Genomic DNA, 22705 nt, shown 5'->3' with positions numbered 1-22705 from the left:
GACATGCTTGTTGCACCCCACTCCCCCATGTAGTGACTCTGGATGTGTCCAAGCAAGGCAAGGAGTAGTTGTATCTACCTTGGATGGGGAGGACACACTGCATAAGTACTACAGTGGCTTTTCATCTGTCCTTGATTTTGCAGAATGGTCTGGTTTCTGTCATATTTTTGTACTGTTGATTTATGCTTATTACTCAGATTTATGCTTATTACTCAAAGTGCCTGTTGCTCTGTGTTTAAGTAGCAATGCTTTAATGACCATAAGGTAAGCTTGTCTGACATCGTAAGATGCAAGTAAGCTTTAATAAGCATACTGTTAAAGAATTGCCAACATTGAAAGCCTTTCTGTTGCCATGCAGAGAATAGATGCAAGTAAGCTTTAATAAGCATACTGTTAAAGAATTGCCAACATTGAAAGCCTTTCTGTTGTTGCCATGCAGAGAATACTTGACTAGATAATGTATAAGCCTTGTGTATTAAAGGACAGGATTCCATTATTTTAAAAAGCTCATTACACTTGTTGGAGACTTCCAGTCATCTCTACAGACTTTACCCATAAACTGAACAGAATGCCAATCATGTGTGGTCCATAACCTGTACAGTAATCCTTTAAGCAATGTATCTTGAGCTTGTTTCTTGTTTGCTTTTCATTTTTTACTTTTATCATGTTTTCCCCATGAAACAAGTTGTCAGGCAGCAGGTCTTTTTTGGCTAAGAAACATTTTTACAAGTGGGGGCATCACATAGATTTCTACTTTCAGCATGTTGCTTGGTACTTTAATAAAGCTGAATATATTATAATTAGAACTGCAGTGCAAGGAGAAGTGGTTTGAGTTGAGTGCTTCTGGTTTTTCTTATACTTGATTTTGACTGGCATTCCAGTAATGTATTTAAAAAGTAATTTATTTTTTCATGCCTCACAACCTTTTGTTTCCATCTAGATATTAAGTAAGCTGTCATGCAGCCAATGCATTGAAATATTTTTATTCTTCTACACTTATTTTTGTCTTGATTGGACTTTCATAATGATGGTTTGCCACCCAGGGCAGCGTATTTAATTAAAGTTAGTTTTTTGTGGTTTTGTGCATAGCTCCTCCCCTTTATGGTTGACCACACCCCTTCCCTTTGACCCCACCCATTCAGCGTCTCCTGCAGCCCCCCTGTGATTTGAAGTCACCAGCCGCCACTGATCTTATGTCTTATGTGGAATTATTTAGATTACTTTCACTTCTGCAGAGATTGTGCATATTTACTGATATTGTTGGATTGTAATGACAGAAGTTTGAGTAGACTTTTATGATGGAAATGTTCTGAATTGGGCAGTTTGTCATTATTAGTTGATACTTTATCCTCCACTGGGCAGATGCATTTTCTTTGAATGTGGGTTTCAATTAGTGGCGTAGCTAGTGGGGGGTGGGGGAGTGAGAGGGGTGGTCCACTCAAGGTGGCACTTTTTAATTAACAAGAAGTGATTTTTTTTTTTTTTTTTTTTTTTTTTTTTTTTTTAGCCAGGCAGCTGATACAAAAAGGCAGAAGTCAGGTGGTGCCATAGTGGCTTTCTAGTTGGCTGATTTGCATACCATGACACACACACACACACACACACACACACACACACACACACACACACACACACACACACACACAGCAGGCCAGCAGGCAGCCCCTTTGACAGATCGCAGTATTGGAAAAATAGCGGGAACCCAGGGCCAAGAAGAATATATGAAAAAGGACATGTAGTGCTACAAGAGATTTTAATGCTTTGTATGGTTTAACACACTTCATCAGAAGGCTTGACTGCTCAGAACTTGCATGCATTCTTCTGAAAATTAGGTTTTCATTTTTACATTTCTCTGCCATGTCTCGGTGATTCCTTCATTTACTTTTGGACTATGATATGCATTATGTTTAATTTTGTATATGTATTGTGCTTTATTTTGGGGGGGTTGCAAACTCAAAGTCCACCCCGAGCGGCACAAACTCTAGCTAATGCACTGGTGACAAAGCTGTGTTGCCTCTGGAACCCATCACTTCATTCAGAACATGTGGAAGGACAGGTTATGCCTGACAGTCATACAAAGGGGCACCATTGACACCTGTTCACACACCAGTAATAGGCACTGGTAACACCAGAGACTGTCAACAATAGTTGGGAACATTGGGTTGGTGTCTTAAATGCCATTACCCTGACTGTATTCCCAGACTGGGTTATACAGTAGATGCTGCACAGTAGATGTTCAGGGCAGTCATCTTTGCACTCGTGGATGCTGGTGTGGCAGAGTTGATAGCTGTACTGCATGGCCTGCATAACATTGTACATGTGGGCATGTAATGCATGGCTCAACTGATTGCCTTGTTGGATAGGCATCTAGGTGCCTTCACTGCCTCCATGGAAGCTGTCTACATCTGTGTACCAGGGCCAGTGCAGTTCCCATGGCTGCTGATCATCTGATTCCGTTGTGGGTAAATGTAATCAAGGTCTCGTACTGCTGCCTCATGCACACCTCCTGCTGATGTTGAGCTTGTTGCAGCATAATGTAGCCACTTGCACAGATGTAGCAGTCTTAGTCCTTGCTAGTGGATTTTGACACCTGTGCCATTCGTCAGTTGGGACAGACCTGTAATCTGTGGTAGTCATGATGTGAGTTTCCCAAATGAAGTTCCACAACACCTAATACAGCTATGTATGCACAGTGCAACCACATTTGCAGACAATATGTCCCTTGTAACTCCATACTGAACAAGCACCTAGTAAATCTGATCTGTTAACCTCTAAGTGCCACCCCCCAACACAGCTTGCCTAGCCCTACCAATTATAATCATGTCACTTGCTCCTTTCTACATTTGTAGCCTCACCCTTTTTAACCAGTGTACCCATTTGTTGATCCCAGTCTCTCTGCCTCCTCCTCACTTGTACCTATAACTGCGCCATGCTGTCACTGTTAACATGGATAGACTATGTTTGTATGAGGCTAGTCAATGCACTATATAGCTTAGCCTGGGTGTAGTATTCCATACATTCATAGGATGATATTAGGCTATTGGGCTGGAGGCCCTTATAAGCCTAGCCCAGAATTTTGGCCATGTTCCCATAAAGTCAACACCCATTTCTGCCTGTCCAACAGGGGCACAGGTGGGATCCCAGGGTGTATTCTCAGATTCCCATCCAGTCGTCTAGGTTCCTCTTAAAGAGGGCTAGTGAGGTACTTTGCTTGACATGGAGAGGGAGTCTATTCCACAAATGGGGGAGTCTTTGGGACACAAATCTAGCCTGCCAGTAAGTTCTATTAATGTCAAAGACCGGTTTGAGGCCTTGTATGCGGGTCGCCCAAGTAGAGTTTGACTTGCGGATATGCAACAACTCCATCAAGGCTGGATCTGAGATGGCTTTGTGTGACAGACACAGGTCACCTCTGAGCAGTGAGACTGAGGAGAGGGACATGGCTTTTATCCTATCTGTATAGGATAGGTGTTTAAGACCCTGGATTTTCCTGGTCAGGAACCTCTGTAATCTCTCCAGCTGCTGCATGTGCTTGGCAAGGAACATGCCAAAGGGGGGCATTGTACTCAATAATGGGTCTGATAAGGGAGGAGTACAGGGAAGTTATGACCTCCTTGTTACTGGATGAAATACCCTTACTTATGAGGTGGGCCATGTAGAAAGCCTTTCATACACTGGAGGCAATGTGGTGGTCAAAAGTCAGTTTGCTATCAGCCTGGGTGCCCAAGTCCCTCACGACTGATAGCTTGGGGTGCCACTTTCCCCAAAGGTGATAATGATGCATTTCTTGGCATTCAGTTTAAGGCCATGCTTCTGGCACCAGTCATTAGTTTGGATAAGGGCCTCTTGGAGGATGTTCACATCACTAGGGGAATTTAAGACTGCACCCAGCTTGCAGTCATCTGCAAACTTGGTCACCCACAGACCCTGGTTTTGGCTTGCACCTCAGAAAAGTATATCCCAAACAGTAGAGGCCCCAAGACCAATCCTTGGGGTACACTGCTTGTTATGGGTCTGCTACTACAGTTTGTTTCCTCTATTTTGACTGAGTGGGTTCTATCAGTGAGCTAGTCGACTACCTATCTGGTAACATATGGGTTGATGCCTAGTTGGGAGAGTTTATCTATTATGCTTGAGTGGGGAATAGTGTTGAAGGCTTTGGCTAAGTCAAGGTGGCAGTGTGCACCGTCTTCCCCTCGTCCGTGGCTTTGGTGACTGTTTTGAAGAAGTCGGCCAAGTTTAACAGACATGATCTCCCTTTGACAAAACCAAACTGTGTGGGCTCAAGTGTTTGGAGTTTGCCAGTGTCCTTGTTTGTAAGGTCCATGATAATGCATTTCATGGCCTTGGACATCAGGCTGATAGGACTATAATTGCATGGGTCTGTGGATGCTCTACCTTTGTGTAGAGGGATAACAATGGCTGTTCCTCCATTTGGCTGGGATGAAGCTGGTGCTCAGGCTTTGGTTGAATAGTGTGCCTAATGGTGCTGAGAGCTCATGCCCGAGTTCATGTAGGACACAGTCTAGGATGATGATGGGTCCCATGAGGCTGTATTTTTTTGCCTTTTGAGAGGGTATTAAAGACGTACTCCCTGGTGATGAGAGGAGGGGGCAGGTGCTGGGGATGTCCTGGTTTACTGATGGTGGGGGCAGGGGTGTGAAGTTTACACTGAACCTGTCTGCCAGCAGGTTGGCTATACCTACGACATTTGTGTATGTGGTGTTCTTGACCTCCAGTTCAAAGCAGATTTGGGTGATACCTTTGAAATTGCGGATGTATGTGAAGAAGGCCTTATGATTGTCATTTGTGGATGTTGCCAATTTGTACTCTGTTAGCCTTAGAGGATTTTACCAGTGACCTTATTTGCTTGTTCAGACAAAGGAGAGATTGCTTTCAACTTGCCATCTCCTCCTTGGTCCTGGACAGCAATTTTTTCCTTTTATTGTAGAGTTTGTTTATTGCTGCTGTCCACCAAACAGGTTTACTCTTCCTTGAGGAAGATGATTTGGTGTTGACCGGTATTGCTGAGTCCATGCAGCTAAGTAGGTGATCATATAGTTTTTTGGTGTAGGCTTGGACATTAGTGTTAGTTCCAATTGAAGGGATGGTGGCTGTGAAGCTGCTTATACTTGCTCTCGGGAGGTTGTAGTCAGCTTTAGAAAAGTCTTTCTTTTTGTTTGACCCTGGCAAGGGGGTGGGGGTTCAGGAGAGATGGTGACTTTGAAAGTGATCGCCTTGTGGTCTGATTTTTACCAAAGAGGATGACACTGTAGGGGTGCTGCAGTGGCTACTCATGTTGGTTAGTACCAGGTCCACTATATTTTCACCTCTCATGGAGGTGTCAACCAGCTGATCCAATGCATTGACAAATTTGAGGAAGCTCTGGGTGTTCGTGTTTGGGGTAGAATAAGTCTTCCACTCAATGGTTTGGTAGTTAAAGTCATCCAGGATCAGGGTAGAGGGTTAAATCTTGATGGATTCAAGTAAGTCATAAGTGGAGTGGACGTCCTCAGTCATGATTGGGGGTCTGTAGCTAGCTATGATTTGAATAGGTGTTTTGTCAACAGTTAAGTACACCTGGAATGTCTCTGTTTGTCATACTGGTTTGACCAGCCTGGAGGGGTGTTTTGTCTTTGATAAATATTGAAACTCTACCTCCTTTGGTTTTGTATCCCTTCATTTGGGGTCTGAAAGTATGGTAGGATGAGGAAAAAGTTTTAATCTTTTTGTGTCTCATTTAATCCATAGTTGTGGACCAGAGGCTGCTACTTTTCAGTGATCATGTACTGCATCCATGTTTGTTTTGTATGGCCTTCCCCTGCAGCCATTTTCTCACAGCTCCTCAACCAGCACTTTCTTCACCATTGTCTCTGGTCTGTCTGGTCCTTCATTGGCAGTACTGTGCTGTAAAATGTCTGCATGCAATCCTGTTATGAAGAAGTGAATAGGTGGCAAACTGTCTTATGCAGATCTTAGGAGCAGACTACATTGAGTCACCAAAGTAATCTATGCAGTGGAAGTGGATATCCGCAATCTAAACATGTTTGACAACACTGCATGTCTGTAGCAGTGAGGTTTTACTTTTGCATCTCTGCCATACTCTTGAGCGTTGATAGTCAGCCTTGCCTCCAGAGCATGTCTGTCATTGTCAGCAAAATGTCTCTGAGACCTTGCACTGCATATATTACTGGTATAGGTGAGATGTGTGCCAGTATGGGAGTTGGGGAAACGTCCTGGATTGTGCACAGTAATGTAAAATATCTTTTTGTGTTGCAAACAACCTGGAAGTTGGTGGAATGAAAGTCTTTCATGTTGATACATTGGTGTCTTATGTGGACTAGGCAGGCCCTTGATGGTGTGGGTGCCTTCAGTAGCCCCTCAGACCTCAGGAATGTAGGCTATGGGTTGCTTCATAGAACACTGTGTATAAGTGGTAATTTTCTCCTCTGCAGACTGTAGGAGCCAGATATACTGTAGCATTAAAGAACAGGTGGAACATTTGTGAGGCAGATGCCTGTGATATGCCCACTGTACCTATTATGATTGCTAGGAAGTCCCTGTAACGAGCATAGTCAGTGCTGCATGCAATTCACAGTATTCCATGTGAGGACACTTTTTAAGAGCATACAGAACAAAAGGTGCAAGGCATAATACATTGGATGGTGCAGCGGTAGCATTGTCACTTCGCAGAAAGAGATTCTTTGGTTCAATTTTCAGCTGGGTGCCTTCTATGCAGAGTCTGCATGTCCTCCATGCATTTGTGTGGGTTTCCTCTGGGTGATCTGGTTTCCTCCCACGTCAAAAAGACATGCATCTGGAGCGTTTCTTCCTGGGTCTCCGCTAAAAATTGGGTTTGTTCCAAGTCTGACTTTCCCGGTAAACAAATGTTAATAAAATAAAAATAAATAAATACATGCACGGAGACAAATACACACACACACACACACACACACACACACACACACACACACCTTGTTCAAAGGAAAAATCCTAAACGCTTTTGGAATGAGGTACTCTTGTTCATCTTACTTTTCTTTTCCAACATGATATCAAAATATGGTTAAGGTGCACCACTGTATTGACTTGAAAGTGCCAGCATTTGGGTCTGCCACCAGTGTGTGGAAGACCAAATCTGAAGCTTTGGCACTGGATCTATCAGCATCTGAGAAGTTATTGCCAAAAGCACTGATACCACAGTTTACTTTTGAAGCAATTGATGCCAGAAAGGGTACCACGAGAGAAAGGGTCCATCTTATCATTGAGACTGTGCCAGATCTGGTGCCAGTGGAGGAACCCAAGCAACTGATGCAAGCTGGTATTATGGAAGTCATCATCTGAAAATGGGTGTGAAAAATACAGGTATAACAATGCCACAAATGTAGATGTCAGGAATGCAAGCAGGTTTACTGGGGCCAAAAATGTAGGCACTAGGGGAAATTTTGCATAGGCTAGAAGGACCCTGAGTATAGAAGTAGAGCTTTAGGCTTTGTGATAGTGGACCATCTTAGAGCTGTGGCCGCCTGACCCCAATTTAATTGGTTGTAATCCAGTGACTCCTGAAGAGGCACAGGGGTGATAAGTTTAGATGGATCCTCCTGCCCATGAGATGGGAGTTCTGGGATGCACAGCCATAATAGTGGGGAGATTAGACACCCCCGCCCCATTACTAATACCTTTGACAAGAATCTGGGAAAGGTTGTCCTGGCAAAGTAGGCAGTCATGGTGATTTGGACCAATATGTTGCTGTAGGAAGAGGATTCCTCAACAGTTAAAAAAAATCTGAATTTCTCATAAAATTTTTCATTTCTTTTTATAGTTTTGTGGTTTTAATTAAATGCCTTACAAACTGAATGCCTGCCTTTGGGAATCATTCTGTGTATCCTAGCAGAAAAGGCTTCGAATGTACCCTGGAGCAAAAGCTGTAGGCCTGCTACAGTTGTATTTCCTAAAAAGCAGAGTAGATGCAGTATTTAAGGCAGGACAGGGTCTAGCATGGTGGGGATGTGGTGGGGCAGTTATAAATAATATCAGTCAGAAAATGGCAAAGGGAGCAGAATTGAGTTTGGTGAGAAAAGGTAAAGAAAATATGGCAAACTTTTTTTCCTAAGCATACTAAAAATGTTCACATTTTCCAAAAGGGAGGCTGGAGCTTTTGCTTCTTGACTGGAGATTTCATGCAGCAAAGAACTGAAGAGATGAAAGCATGGTACATGATGGGGAAAAGGGGATTAGCAGCACACTCTGCCAAGCAGGCCTAATGTATATGGTATACATTGTTACTGAAGATTGTCCTTTATCCAGTATAAATGTTGCAACAGCTGTCATATTTTTTAATATACTTATGTGAGCAGCATTGCCTACTAGTAAGATGAGAGCTTTTTGAAAATCTAAACTCTTTTCTGAAAGTTGTAAGTCCGTGATGAGTAGATGTATTGAAAATGTTCTTCCTTTTGAAGGAAGGGACTCCTGTTTGTGGCATCTAAAAGAAATTTTCAATAGAAGATAGAAAGAAGTCCATCTTAAAGATTTATCTGTGGAAATAAGTTTCACAATGTAAGGAAAGCGGGTATGGTGGCATTTCCATAGCTCCTACGAGACATGGATGGTGACTCTCTGTTTAAAATTATTTACACATGCACAAATGCAGTGAAGATGTTTGAAGGCCCCAGAGATGGCTTCAGGTATGGAGTCACAACTTCAGTTAAGTATTGTTTCTTTCAGTCTAACAGCAACACCACAGATATTTGTTAGCTTTATAGCTTCTGCAGTCGGAACAATTTGGTTGAAGAGGATACACATTTTACTACTACTTAGATGACCACCCTTTGTTGTTGTACTGCCTGGAAACTGGCGATTCCTTTTTCCTTTTTTTTTTTTTAAGACATGTTGAGAAATGTCAAACCTAATTCCAGCTAAGATGTGTTTCTGAAAAGATTTGTTGAATTGTCAGGCAGAAGGTGTTTATTACTGGCAACTGGATTCAGATGGTGGTGGTGTGCTTTTAATTTGGTAGGTCTCCATAATGACCTGTTATCCACAGACCTTTTTGATTCTGGGCCTTAATGTTAGCAGATATTCTGACAGAACAGAATGCAAGACATGAGAGTTTTTTAGTGTTTTAAGAACCCGTTAAATCAATAATGAGATCCTTTTGGACAAGCCTTTCTGTCTGATCACTTCTTTCATCAAGGAGCTACATTGCTGGTTGCTGCACCTCAGAAGGCTTTGGGTAGACCTTTCAGGGAGCCTCCCTTTACCAAACAGATGCATTTGATTGAGGTAGAGAAGCTCACCTAGACTCACACTGTAGGATGAATAGTCTTCCAGAACAGTCCGGCTTGAGGATGCTAGAAATGTGTAGATACAGGAGAGTTCCTGTCTTTTTTTGTTAACAAGGCAGTTACAGGGATTATATTTCTCTCTCTATGCATTACTCCACAAGAATAGGGTGAACTAACAAAGGTCCAGATTCTACTTTTTTATGATCAGGCTCAGAATAAACTCTTCTATTACATGGATCCAAGAAAGCAGCAGGAGAGAAGAGAGAGAACCTGTAAGGAAGGCAGATTGCTTTCTTTTAATGATGTGTATAAAGGAGCTCTGGCTTCAGTGGCATTCCTGAAGGGGGTTTCAGGGGATATCTTCAGGTGGAATCTGGCCTATTAATTACACATTTACAAAATATTTAATATAAGATAAGAGTAGACTTTGCCAAGGTGTAGTTTCAGGGAATGTTAGATGGTTTCTTCCTCATTTGTTTAGCTTGCTAGTCTACTTGGAGAGACAATAAGGGATGAAGTACTGTGGTAAACTTGTTCTGTTTGGGGTACTCTTGCACTTTTCCCCCCTTTTGAGATCTTCAGGTATGTAGAAAATAATATAGTTATGAGTTCATGTTGTATGCTGATTATGGTTTGGTCTAGTTTTGTGGAGCTGGGTTGTGAATGGTTAAATGTTTTGAAGGTGAAAGATGCTTTTTCATTCTAGCAGGTGCACACTGCTTAGTGGTGCCAGTGAAACGAATTCTCTATGGTATGACTATGTCGTGGGCCTGAACACACGTAACATAACTAATGACAGAGGCAACTTTTTCATAGCATTCGGGAAAACTGACTTAACTTGCATCACACACCAATGGATTAGGCTAGTCTCTGAGTCATGTGTCTGGCAAGTGTAGGTCAAAGTTTTTTTTGGGGGGCCTTGATGTTGTAAATCTGACTGAACAAGCACCCCCCCCACTGTGATGTCAGAAGGGGCATGTAGTGCAACTGCAGGGTCTAGGGGAGGAGATGTTAATGACCTAGTCCAAGGTTATAGTTTGGACACTGATAGATTTAGATGTGTTTTTGTTAATGGCAAGTATCCTAGACTGCTGCAGTTTTCAAGTTCCCAGAGCAGTAACTGATGTGGGAATAAAAAATGTAACACAACTGAGTTGGTAGAGAATGCTTGTTTCCTTAGTATGCTTGAGACTGACTTTTGGGAATTGTTTTGATTTTTGGCAATTTACAGAACTTGTAACACCAACGTATACAGTGCACTAGTTAATTCTGTGCTAACATTTTAAGGCAGATGGAATACAGCTGCCTTGTATTTGAAGATTATTAGACAGCATAGTATTGCTCAGGATCTCTTTTTACAAGAGGAGGCAGAGCAATTTAGACCAGGACATAATAAGTGTACAGGGTCATTTTAATTCACGTATGTTTTATTTCATTCCATATCATTTCATTGCTTCACCTTTGGCATTCTGCCCCTACATTGTCTTCATACGTACAGTGTTTTGTATGAGGTCAGCTTTGTTGTGGTGTCTGTACTGCTGAGCATCATAGGGCACTGAAAAGTGGGACCAAGCCAGATCAGCACAGGGATGTTAAACATTCAGAGTTGTGAATATGTTTGTGTTCTGACCTTTCAGAGTTGAACACGTCTGAGCAGGTGTTCTGTCATGCAGTGTTCTACAGCTTGCCAGTAGGTTGTATTTGTGAGTTGTTGCCAGAGTGCCTGCTTTTAGTTGATGACTTTAGCCATCTGGTAATTTGGTTTGTGCCACTGCTGCATTTAGCATGCGTTTTCACAGAATAGCTCCGTTGCTGATCAGTTCTCTTGACTAGTGTTTATGTAGTCAAGACAGGTAAAGGTGTTTCTCACATTGCACTTGTGCCCAGTCAGCAGGGCACATTTGTTTTATGTGGTGTCTTATTGAAATAGTTCATTTAAGAGGTACATTGATAATGAAGCTACACTCTGCAAACTAACAATTGTTTACCTATATGCCTATGCCTGCTGACAAGTAGTATTGGTGCACACTGTGTATGCATGTTTAGGGTCATGGACTGAATTTTGTATGTGATTAATGCTTGTACATCTCCAATGTATTTAGTCTAATAGTCCACTCTGATTTGTTTTGTAAAGCTGTTCTGGCAGTATAACTCTTGCTGATTTTTTTTTTTTTTTTTTTTACTATAAGTCAGCCAAGTAGTCTTTGTTCAAGACGCTTGTCTTGCCCTTTATATTCTAAAACCCGTAGATACATAAAATTATTAAAATGTAATGATGGTAGTACTTCTATTGACTTGAACTTTTCTCCATTGGTTAGGTGTTTACTTGCCAGCTGAGCCTAAAGAAGAGTGGGGCTATGTGAAAGTCCGAGACGATGCCAACATGTTTTGGTGGCTTTATTATGCAGATAGTCCATCTGTGAACTTCAGGAATTTACCCTTAGTTATGTGGTTACAGGTAAGATTGATATGATTGTGTGGTTATAGGGTAGATTGATATGATTGTCAGATTTCAGTGAAGTAATATGATTTTTAATTTTTTTATAGTCTGCACGTCTGATTTTTTTTTTTTTTTTTTTTTGCCTCCAGCACAAATAATTTGCTTTCTATATATTTTTCATATAACAACCTGGGAAATGCTCATGTCTTTGGCTCTGTCACTCTAACGTGCCTTACCTTTGTCAGGCACTTTTCATACAGTGATTGCACTAAAGAACATTGTGAAGAAACTTGATGCAGTATGTTAAATGGAACAAGATTTTTCCTTCATGTACAGTTCAGTAATATAATTTTTTTTTGCTAACACAAATTGTACTTGCCAAGATTATTACAGCTTCCCCAATACAAGTAAAATAAGTGATTTCTTGCCCCTTTGCCTCATTTTGTTTTGATGCAAAAATGTTTGTTAGTGTGTTCCAGTTAACATTTTACTACTCACATGCATTATGTATTTTTAAAATATTTAATAATTTGTTGATGAGACTGCGGTGGTGGTGCTGTGGTAGCGTTGCCGCCTCACAGTTAGACTTTGCCCGTTCAATTTTCAGAGCGTCTTCTGTGTGACGACGTGTGAATGGGCGTTCCTTCGTTAAAGGTTGTGCATTAGGCCCAGCAAGCCAGCATGTAAAAATCTACTGCCAATCATTAGCAGACCGGAGTTCTGCTGTGGCGACCCCTAACTGGGAAAAGCTGAAAGACACAAACAAACAATAATTTGTTGATGAGATAAATGAACTGAATTTTATGGATCTGTTTTGTATATGACCAGCAGCAGAAGGATAAATCTGTGTGTAGACTTCTACCTCCCACTATGTTTAACTAGCTTTACTGGCTTATATTGGAAGAGTTGAAGCTCTATTACGCATAGCATCTGGACATGTACTCTTATCTTGGCCACTAGATGTTTTATGTTGTGGAATGAAAATTTAACAGTAATCTTAGTGCTCTCTTAAATGTGCAGTGTGTGTGTGTGTGTGTGTGTGTGTGTGTGTGTGTGTGTGTGTGTGTCCATGTGTCTTTGCGTATTGTTTTTATTATTTACGCATTTAGCAGGTAGATGAGCTGGACCACAGGGGCCCCTTTTAGTCACAACCTAATCAGATTGGCAAAAATAGAGATACTTTACAGTACAAGAGAATACAATAAGGCAAACGTACATGTATCCATGTACATTAGCAAACAAGAGCAATATAAGATGTCAACTGGACCTAGCTATTAACAAGGAAAAACACTGAATTGCTTGTAGGAAATGTGTTCCTGGAAATGCAGTCCTTCAATAAGATCAAATATGAACATAGATTGTTACAAAACTAGTATGTCTGTACTCTCACTGATGTGACAGGTATGCTTTTAGCTGGTTTGTAAAGGATGCAAGAGGAAGAAGCTAATTAAAGGTGCTGTAGAGAGGGGTTCAGGTGGAGGGCCCAAGATGAGAGAGAGAGAGAGAGAGAGCTTGCCCTACAAAAGACAAGGCAGTAGTGTGGATAACCAATGACAGGACAGAGGAGTCTAAGAGCTGTGGAGCCTGGAATATTGCTTCAAAAAGATTAGTCCTTGACAGGTGCTACAGTAGTCTGGGCAAAGAACCATGTAAAGAAATGTGGCTAGGAGAAGGAGTATTCTTTGGGAGGTTGGAAGCCAGCCTTCTTGCATTAATACCTGGCACTGGTGAAGCCAAGTGCCTGCTCCATCCATAAAATGGATATGATTTTTGCATTGTTTAAAGCTTTTGGAAGTTTCTGGAAGAGTATGCATTAGTGGTGGGGTCGGGTGTACTCAAAGACAGTTAGGAGGACGACTTTTGATTGTAGCAAACCTACTTTATTAGCAGGTGGTTAATATTGTGGTATTTGTAGAAAATGGAAGTAATTTTATTATTTTAAGGATGTGATTAGTGAAGGTAAGTGATGCTTCAAGCCACCACCACAGACTATTTTTAGTGGGTCACCATCAGGGCTTACAAGTCATTAGATACTCTTTCAAAAGCACAGCTGTTTGTGGGTACCAAACTCCACTGTATTAGTTGTGTTGAGATTGATTTTGAATCCCATAGATTCAGTCTTGACACAATTTGTCAATAAAAGTTTTGCACAATACTCCAGTTTGAGGTGAACTGCCAGATTTGCAGATGAGTCATCTGCAGGGAATAAAATATTGCATGTCTCCAGCAAAAATTTAGCATGTTAATGTAAATGGTGAACAATAAAGGACGAAAGATGGATCCCTGAGAAACGCCAGGTAAGACTAGGAGGAGGGAGGGAGGACTGGGTGTGTAAAGTCCGTTATGAATAACCTTTTATGTAGACAGGAGAACCAATTTAAAGGTTGAGTCAAGGCCTTGAAGTATATGATCCACAAGGTCAAATGTTTTTCAAAGTTCACTGAAGATGGCACATCTGAGGGTTCCCAGCATTCATCTCATGATAGGATGCATCTGTCAGACAGAAAAGTGGTATATGTATGCCTTGCCGTGCAATATTTATTTATTGTAACTGATTACTGGGAAAGTCTGAATAAGTGGAGGATCTGGGAGAAAAGCTCCAAATGACATAATACAACTGCATAAAAATGAAACGTATACACAATATACAAACGTATGCTATACAGAGATGGCAAATATCTCTGATAACACAAAGTACAATATAATCAGCATTTACATACAAGGCACAGGCTTGTATTCACATTGCAATATACATTAAGAGTTTCTTTTCCATAGATTAACAGTCTTGACACAATTTAGAGAAGGCAGTATTACAGGATACTTGGATATCTTTCTGCTTGTGCCCCCAAACTAAGGTATCAGTGCATGAGTACATCCTGAAAAGTAAACATTACCCTATTAAAGTATGTATGTAACTGTTTCTCCCTCACCGCCATATTTGCCCTGAATGCATGTAATGAAATGATGTAAAATTAGTGGGGGAAGAAGATTTGAAGAACACTGGTGAAAATCTGTGTGCATCACTGTGTTGGTTAACTGGTTATTTTTTTTTTTTTTTGCCCGTAATGTGGATGGTATGTGGCTACATCATGTAGGGGTAGTAATAGTTGTCAAGTGGGGAGCTGATGAACTGGATTTACTACAAGTACAAGTTTACTTGCATTGTATTTTTAGATTCACATATTCATAAATATGTACTGGGCAATTGGTCTGCATACCATTAGAGGCTTAGCGAATAAGTCATATTCAGCAAGTTCCCTTCATTCTAAAGGAGGGCAATGTACAATGGACCTGGGGGAGATTTTGAGGATGCCCATCCAGTTATCTATGCTACTTTTAAGGTGGTAAGGATGATACTCTGGCATGAAGATGAAATTTGTTCCAGGGGTGAGAATACATTGGGATATGAATCTAGAATGTTTGTGTGCCTGTCTGATTTAAGGCTTATGCCCTTTAACTGAGTATCAGCAGAACTATTTGTGCTGTGAAGAAATATGAAGCCAAGTAGTGTTGGATCTTTCAGAGCTCAAAAAGTTAGACACAGGTCACCATAGATGACCGTATAGTACAGGGAGAGGGCTATCTGTCTGGATAACTGAGGCTGTTGGGGCCATTGATGGTATTGGTTGGTACTTTGTGAGATATCTGTGGTTGTGGTATGCTTGCACAAAAGTTTGCCAAAATGAATAATTTATATTCACTAATGGACTTGATAAGATAAAAGTACAAGAGAATTAAGAATGTATTTAGATCTGGAGGCAATGTCTATGGAAACTGGATGAGCCATACAGGATTTCTGAACTACTACAGACACGATGGTCAAAAGATGAATTATCAATAAGAGTGCCTAGGTCCTTTTAACAGCGTCTGATTTGACAGGATATATTACCTGTATGGTATGATGTAGACATATTTTGTTCAACAAAAATGACCCATATTATGCTGTATTTTGTTCACATTTTGTTTGACTGGTGTCCTTGAACCAATTGCTGACATTATCTAACTCATATTAAGCAGTTTGAGATGGCAAAGGAATGAATAAACACCATCCAATTTACAGCAGACTACAAACTTGTATAACTGTAGGCCTAGAGTGTTTGCTTGACAGTCAAAGACACTGATGCCAAATACAAAATGTCCCACAGCTGTTTTCCTCTGGTATACCCCTGGTAAAGTTTTGTCTCTTACAGAAGTGGCACCTGTGACTCTAACCACTTGTGTTCTGTTGGACAGTTAGGAAACTGTGAAATACATTGCAAACCAAAAATGCATGAGATTGACATTTGGGGTAATTTATATTATGACTTGTTAAAGAGCTATAACTAGTATGCTACATTTGTTAAATATATTTCATAGCTACAAGCCAGATAGGAGAATTAACGTTAGTTTCTAGAGGTTTGTGCTATTCTAAAGTTTCTTGGTCTTGATGGAAATGTCTACAAAAATTTAGCAGACTCTTATTAATCGTACAAAATTTAAGGCAACTGTTCCAGGAGGCCAGTAATTACTTGCTAGTACTCACCCTAGGCATTGCCTCCCCTTTCAGCATGAGACAATCTAGTCATACGAGGGTTGTGTGGGATGAATGCCAATCCAATTATTTAACTGTCTCTTGAAGAAAGAAGGTGAATTGTACTGCTTAATTTGGAGTGAGAGTTTCTTCCAGATGAGGTGTAGGAATTGAATAACAAATCTGTCACCACCTTGTTTTTCCTACTTGTTTAAGTGAATTTATTTCTTTGGTCCTAGTATTTTGTAGAACTGTTTGATTTATAAAAGTGTAAGAGATGTACTACTGGATCCATCGTTGCACAGCATGTGAGGCACATCACCCCAAAGGAGTGTATAGGGTACTGAATACAAGAAGAGTTCTAGTCTGTCCGTGTAGTGCAGCAAGTTTTAAGCCCTTTATCTTTCTATTTAGGAACAGCTGTGTTTTTTCCAGTTGCTTGATGTGTCTAGTGAGGTACATCCCAATGGGGCATTATGTTATGCGATTTGCCTAATCAGAGTAGAAATATATGTGTTTGTGTGTGTGTACATATATATATGTATGTGTGTATGTATATATATATGTATGTGTGTGTGTGTGTGTGTGTGTGTGTGTGTGTGTATATTCCAATTTACCTCTCTCTCTTCCCTATCAAACCTCCAACATTTGCTGTCTACTCGAGTCCAAATTCTTTTGAAGCCTGCTTGGGGTATAAACATACCTGTGCAAAGATCCTAAACCTTCTGGACTTTGTTGCATGTTTGGGAGGCATACATATGTCCTCTCATTATTCTGTTGTAAATTCTCCTTCCTCCTCCTCCTCCTTCTTCATCCTTCCTCCTCCTTCCCCTCCCTCCTCCTCCTGTTCTTTTAGTTCTCATTCAATATTTTATATGCCCTACTAGTTATCCCTAACTTTCTAGGTTCCACTAAAAACTCCATCAGAGCCATACCTCTCAACCTTTTAGAGCAGGAAATCTGGATAAAGCTGTAAATAAAAGTGGGACAAAGGCCCAAAAATGGAGACAATTTTTTAAATCTTGCTCGTACAAAGTTGATAGAATAACATGTTTTGCATTAGCATGAATTTTCAGAAGGACATGAAGTCTGAAACTCAAATGTCTGTTATTTTTGAACTTCAATCTGTAATTATTTATCACTAATTTGTCAGAAAAGCACAATTTTATCAAAAACAGACCAAAATATGAGGCAAAAATCTGGACATTCTGTGAAAATCTGTACAGTTGAGAGGTATGACCAGAGTAGGTCTTTCCCCTATCCTTTTCTGTTTGTCTTTACTCTGATATCCATTCCTGGTAGGGAAGGGAGTCTGTAGTCTGCAGTCCAAATATCTTCTTGGCCTCATCAATTTGCTGCCAGTACTTTGGTTCCTTTGCCAGTTTTCTACAGAAAATTCCAGCTCCCTCTTGCCATTTCGCTACTCCTTACTTGGAGTCATCCCTAATGGCAAAATTTCCTTTCTCCAGTCCTGTGTTTGCTTCATTCTTAGACTATTATATTTATAAATTAGCAGAAATTAATCTGAATGGTTATTTTCCTTAAGGATCTACAGTCAAAAACCCAGACTTTCTTTTCTTTATTTCTTGAGTTTTCTCCCTGCTTTACATCCTTTTCCATTTTGAATTCTAGCCTATTCTTATTTTTATGTATATGAGCTTTAACCATGTAGCATCGCTTGATAGGATGATACCTAAAACATCTTGTTCTGTTGGAAGGATCAACTTATCCCACTTGACTCTTGGCCTGTGCTTCTTCCAGATAAATTCCTACAATTATTTTTCACAACTTCTCCTCTGGGTGATAAATATTCCTGACCAGTGTATAAAACTAAAGGGGCTAAACATTTTCACTGCTTGTATCTTGCTATCCATACCTATAAATAAGAGCTTCCAGTTTTAGTTTTTTATTATATCTTGTTTAGTCTCTTTGTATATGTCTTTAGCTGCCGTAACAGAAGCCTTTTCATCCATACTCCTAAATATTTCCTCGTATAGTGTCTCCATAAATATGGATATTGCTGATCCAATTTGTATGTGGGTACATTGTACTTTATAGCTATAGCCTTTATTTATCATCATTAATTTTATATCCTAAAAAGACTTGAAACGGTCTCAAAATGTTCCACAACAATGAGATGTCCTCTTCTGGATTTATCGGGTACAAAAATTAATATCTGCAAGTAAAGCCAACTTTTCTTGGTCATATCCAATATATTCTGCATTTCTGAGTCCCTTGTTGCCTTTGCTAATGGCTTTTAATATAAAGTGAATAACAAAGGGGAAAGACACCTCTGCCTGGTTTCCCTGTTCAAACACAGTCAGAAAGGAACCCTCCTACTTTAATTCTTATTTCAGATCCTTCATATATCATCCTCCTTAACCTTATTGTCTCAGGGAATGTGTGTTGCAGCTTTCAATTAAATGCACAGTTTCCTGTGACATGTAATTTCTATCTAGTCTAGCCCAATTACTGTACCTTGAAGCTCTGACAGAATTTACATATTCCCCTACTGCTGAATTCACGTCTTCCATACCAAATATTTTCATAAATAGCATGAGAACTCTACCCTCTCTTTTGTTATTTTTTCCCTTCTTGGTCTTCCAGGTACATCATCACTGTTGCAGATTCCTGTCCCACCTATAAGTAATATTCCCTGCTGAAAGCTGATTTATTTATTCCCAGATTTTCGTAATCTCCATAATAGCAATTTTCACTAAACTATGAATACATGCTAGTGTAGTCCTCCTCCCTTGCCAGTAGCCTGTTACTACTACAATCTCCCATTGTTGTCTGTTTTTTTTTCCCTTTTCTTTCACTATTGGAGACCCCCTAGCAATTAGTATAATCCCTCCTCTTTTCCCTTGTCCCTGGTATTCTGCTTAATATCCATCCTGAAATCCTTTTGTCAAATTGACATGCTTATTTCTTTCCAAATGTGTCTCTAACAACACTGGCGTTTGCACTTTGTATTTCTTAACATAATTAAATACTCTGTACTTTTTGTCTATACCTGCAAGACTATTTACGTTACAAGATGATATAGATAGCATTGCTATTATGATACAATACATGGAAGCAATAGCTTTTTAAATAATAGTTCGAGTATTTGCAATGTTTGTGTTACATGCACACACTGTTTGGCAGGCTGATCCTGTATACAGTTGTTTATCTCCATTTGAACCTATGTCAGATTTTAAGACTTTTGGTTTAATGAAAACCCTCAAACAAAAAAAAACCTCACATTTTCAAAATACCCCTAGTAACTTGAAACATACACACAAAACAATATACATCATCAAAAAAAGACAGCTGTACTCACAGGCATTGCCTAACCTAAAATTAAGGTTATCCTTTGCTAAAGTGCTAGCTGCATCATGTGTGTCCACTAATGCTGATTGCGGTCTGTTCTTTTCTTATTTGTGGTCATATACAAATATGAAAAGCAGCTTGTATGCATTCAGAAAATATTAAATTTTAGCCCTAAGAAAAAGTGCACTGGCTATTTTGAATACAACTAAATTGTACAATGTTTATGTAAAATGCACTAAAGCATAAGACTGCTAGGGAGGCTGCTTATCTTATTCACTTCCTATAATTTCAGACTTTTTCACTGAACTGCTTGACACTGTACCTTTTTTGCAAATTTTGCATTTCCCTCTACAAACAATGTTCAGAACTGACAAGTTTAACTGCTTGCACTTGCACATAAAAGTTGTCAACAGTGAATCTTTGTAAATTTCACTCCTAAGCAGGATGTGCAAGAGCCTTCAGCTGCAGACTTCTTGACTCTCACTGAGCATTTGGTAATGGGAGGAGGGCTAATATCTTTGCGTATGTAAGAAACTTGCATTTGTCACGGCTTTCATTATCGAGCGGATTCAGTAAACTCCATGAAGGCTCCTTGCAGAGCCTACATGGAGTTTACATCTTAAGGTGATGGCGCTGAGCATGAGGCAGTGCATAATGCATATTAATGGAGTCTACATCTTATCTTGATGGTGCTGAGCATGAGGCAGTGAATAATATATATTAATGAGGTGCGGAGTGTTTAAGCCAGGTTTTACAGCTTGCAACAGTATTGCTGGCTGTGAAACCCTGTGAGCAAACACTGATATTATTAATTCCATGTAAAGGAGAGCACATATGGTCCATGTATTTGTGTTGAATGCCACAATGAGAACCAGGGCTGTACACATTCTGAAACTCTTGGAGCAAGAAATGTGGACAAAAGCCTTAAATAATGTGCGGACAAAGGATGAGAACTAGGGACACATTAAATATTTGCTCTTACAATGACATGTTTTCCATTCACATGAATTTTCAGAAGGGTATGAAATCTGAGACCATAGCTCTCATCTTCTTGGCAGAGAAAATCTGGATAAAGCCATAAATAATGGGACAAAGCCCCATTATTACGGGCAAATTTTAAATATTGCTCATATAAACTTAGAGTTTCTAGGAAAAAGGTTGTGTTACTTTACATTTTCTGAAGGATATGACATCTGAAACTCAAATGTCTGTCATTATTTAGTGAATTCAGTCCTCAAGGACTTGCTGCAAAAATCCAGAAAATCACAAATTTTATGAGAAACAAAGCAAAAATATGAAACAAAAATCTGGACAGTTGAGACATATGTCTGAGACTCCAATGTCTGTCACTGTTGTCTGACTTCAACCCTCAATACTTAAAATGATTTGCCAGAAAACTGCAATTGCATGAGAAATAGGCCAAAACTACAAGGCAAAATCTGGACACTGAAAACATCTGTACAATCGAGAGGTGTGGCTGTACAAATTACTGTCATTCTGTTATCTGCACAGAGGCCAACTTAATGAGTGAACAAATAACCAGTAATAGGGACATATTTGACATGTATGTCACATGGGAATGTGTTCAAATGTAACACTCTCAGCCTCTTAGAGCGGGAAATGTGGACAAAGTTATTAAAATGGGGGTACAATGGACCAGAAATAGGGGCAGATTGTTAATATTCCATGTCTAAACTTATGAAGTTGATGGACTATATAGGCTGTACATTAGCATGAACTTTCTGAAGAGCATGAAGTTTGAAACGCAAATGTCAGTCATCATTTACTGCCTGCACTCTGCAATGACACGCCAATGATTTTCCAGGAAAATATGTTATGAGGAAAAGATCACAAATACGAGATATAACTGGACATTCTGCTTAGATCAGAACAGTTGAGAGGTATGCACCCAAATGGCTTTAATGATTCACAGCAGTCCAAAGATCATCCCAGTGATATGGCAGAAAGCCACATATTTGATAAGGAAAACATCTTGACATCTTGGGGAATATATGGACAGTTGAGATACAGAATGTGAAGCATATGGTCCAAACGCAGTACAGGACAGTGAACCTACAGTGCAGAGTATTGTGATATCCCATTCCTGGCATTCTGTACTGAAGCTGTGTTAATGATTTTTAACAGGACATGGCCTGCCATGTAAAATGATCACTCTGGGGAAGTATGTGTATTGAATAGGGAGACAGATGAATTGTAGGAATGAACAACGGGAAAGAGTACAGGTGAAACTCCCACAAGTACAACAGAGGAGGGCATGTCAATGGAATATTGGTTGTAGCAGCAACACCAAACACATATTTGTATGGTACAGTACAGACTGTACAGTGAAAATGTGTTGTCTGTGACTGCCACACAAAGTGATGTAACAATGGGGTGGATGTGTGTGAGATGAGCATCCTTACATGAATACTGCAGAGGATATATGTCAGGGATGTGACATGTAATTGAAGTAGGGTGCACATTGGGAAGCTGTACAAATTGATATATCAGAATATAAGTGTACTCTCAGTAGAGGGCTCCAGCATGGTGGCCACAGGTAAAGGATCATGGCAAACCTTGCAAGAACCAACCACAATCATGGACCATGACAATATCTGAACAATGCCACCACTAATTCCATGCCTCTGACATAACATATGTGATGTGGAGTGATAACAGATGAGCCTGCACACACACTGGACAACTAGTATGATACATCCACACTCTTTGAGGGTAAGCACGCACACTGTCATGGTACTGTAATATTTGCAAGAGATGTTAGGAGGGTTACTGCTATACCTGTATGTGACAGTATGGGCACTACAGGCTCATTGCCTTTTTTGCATGGCAAAATTCACATTGTCACAAATGATATACATGCCATTAGTGTTGTCAAACCCATATGCAGTGTGTGCATAAGGTGAATAGGTAGCACACCTGCATCTGGTGTAACAACTTGATTGGTGTTCCACACCATCAGACAGTCTTCTATATTCCCCAGAAAGGATACCTAGGTATAGGCAATAAGCTGTGTGACAGCACACTGTGACAAAGGTGGTACACTTCAGTTGCACATCACTGGAACATGTGTAGGGTGGTACATGGAGAAGGGTGCATTGTACTCTGTTATTGGTGTGATGAAGGGTGGGAACCATGATG

The 22705-nt window shown here is 40.2% G+C and overlaps 1 protein-coding gene across 1 annotated transcript in view; it reads left to right on the top strand.

Moving 5' to 3' along the window:
• SCPEP1 (serine carboxypeptidase 1) overlaps positions 1–22705 on the top strand; it is a 488555-nt gene that overhangs the window by 26549 nt on the left and 439301 nt on the right. The window contains exon 2 of the mRNA XM_044069708.1: positions 11603–11742. Within this exon, the coding sequence (XP_043925643.1) occupies positions 11603–11742 (140 nt within the window). The remainder of the gene's footprint in view (positions 1–11602; positions 11743–22705) is intronic.

This window comes from Protopterus annectens, chromosome 4.part0, assembly GCF_019279795.1.
Source record: "Protopterus annectens isolate FY-2018-M chromosome 4.part0, PAN1.0, whole genome shotgun sequence".
Taxonomy (NCBI): Eukaryota; Metazoa; Chordata; order Ceratodontiformes; family Protopteridae; genus Protopterus; species Protopterus annectens.
Note: the sequence above shows the minus strand (reverse complement) of the source record. Positions and strands in the feature narration are given on the sequence as shown.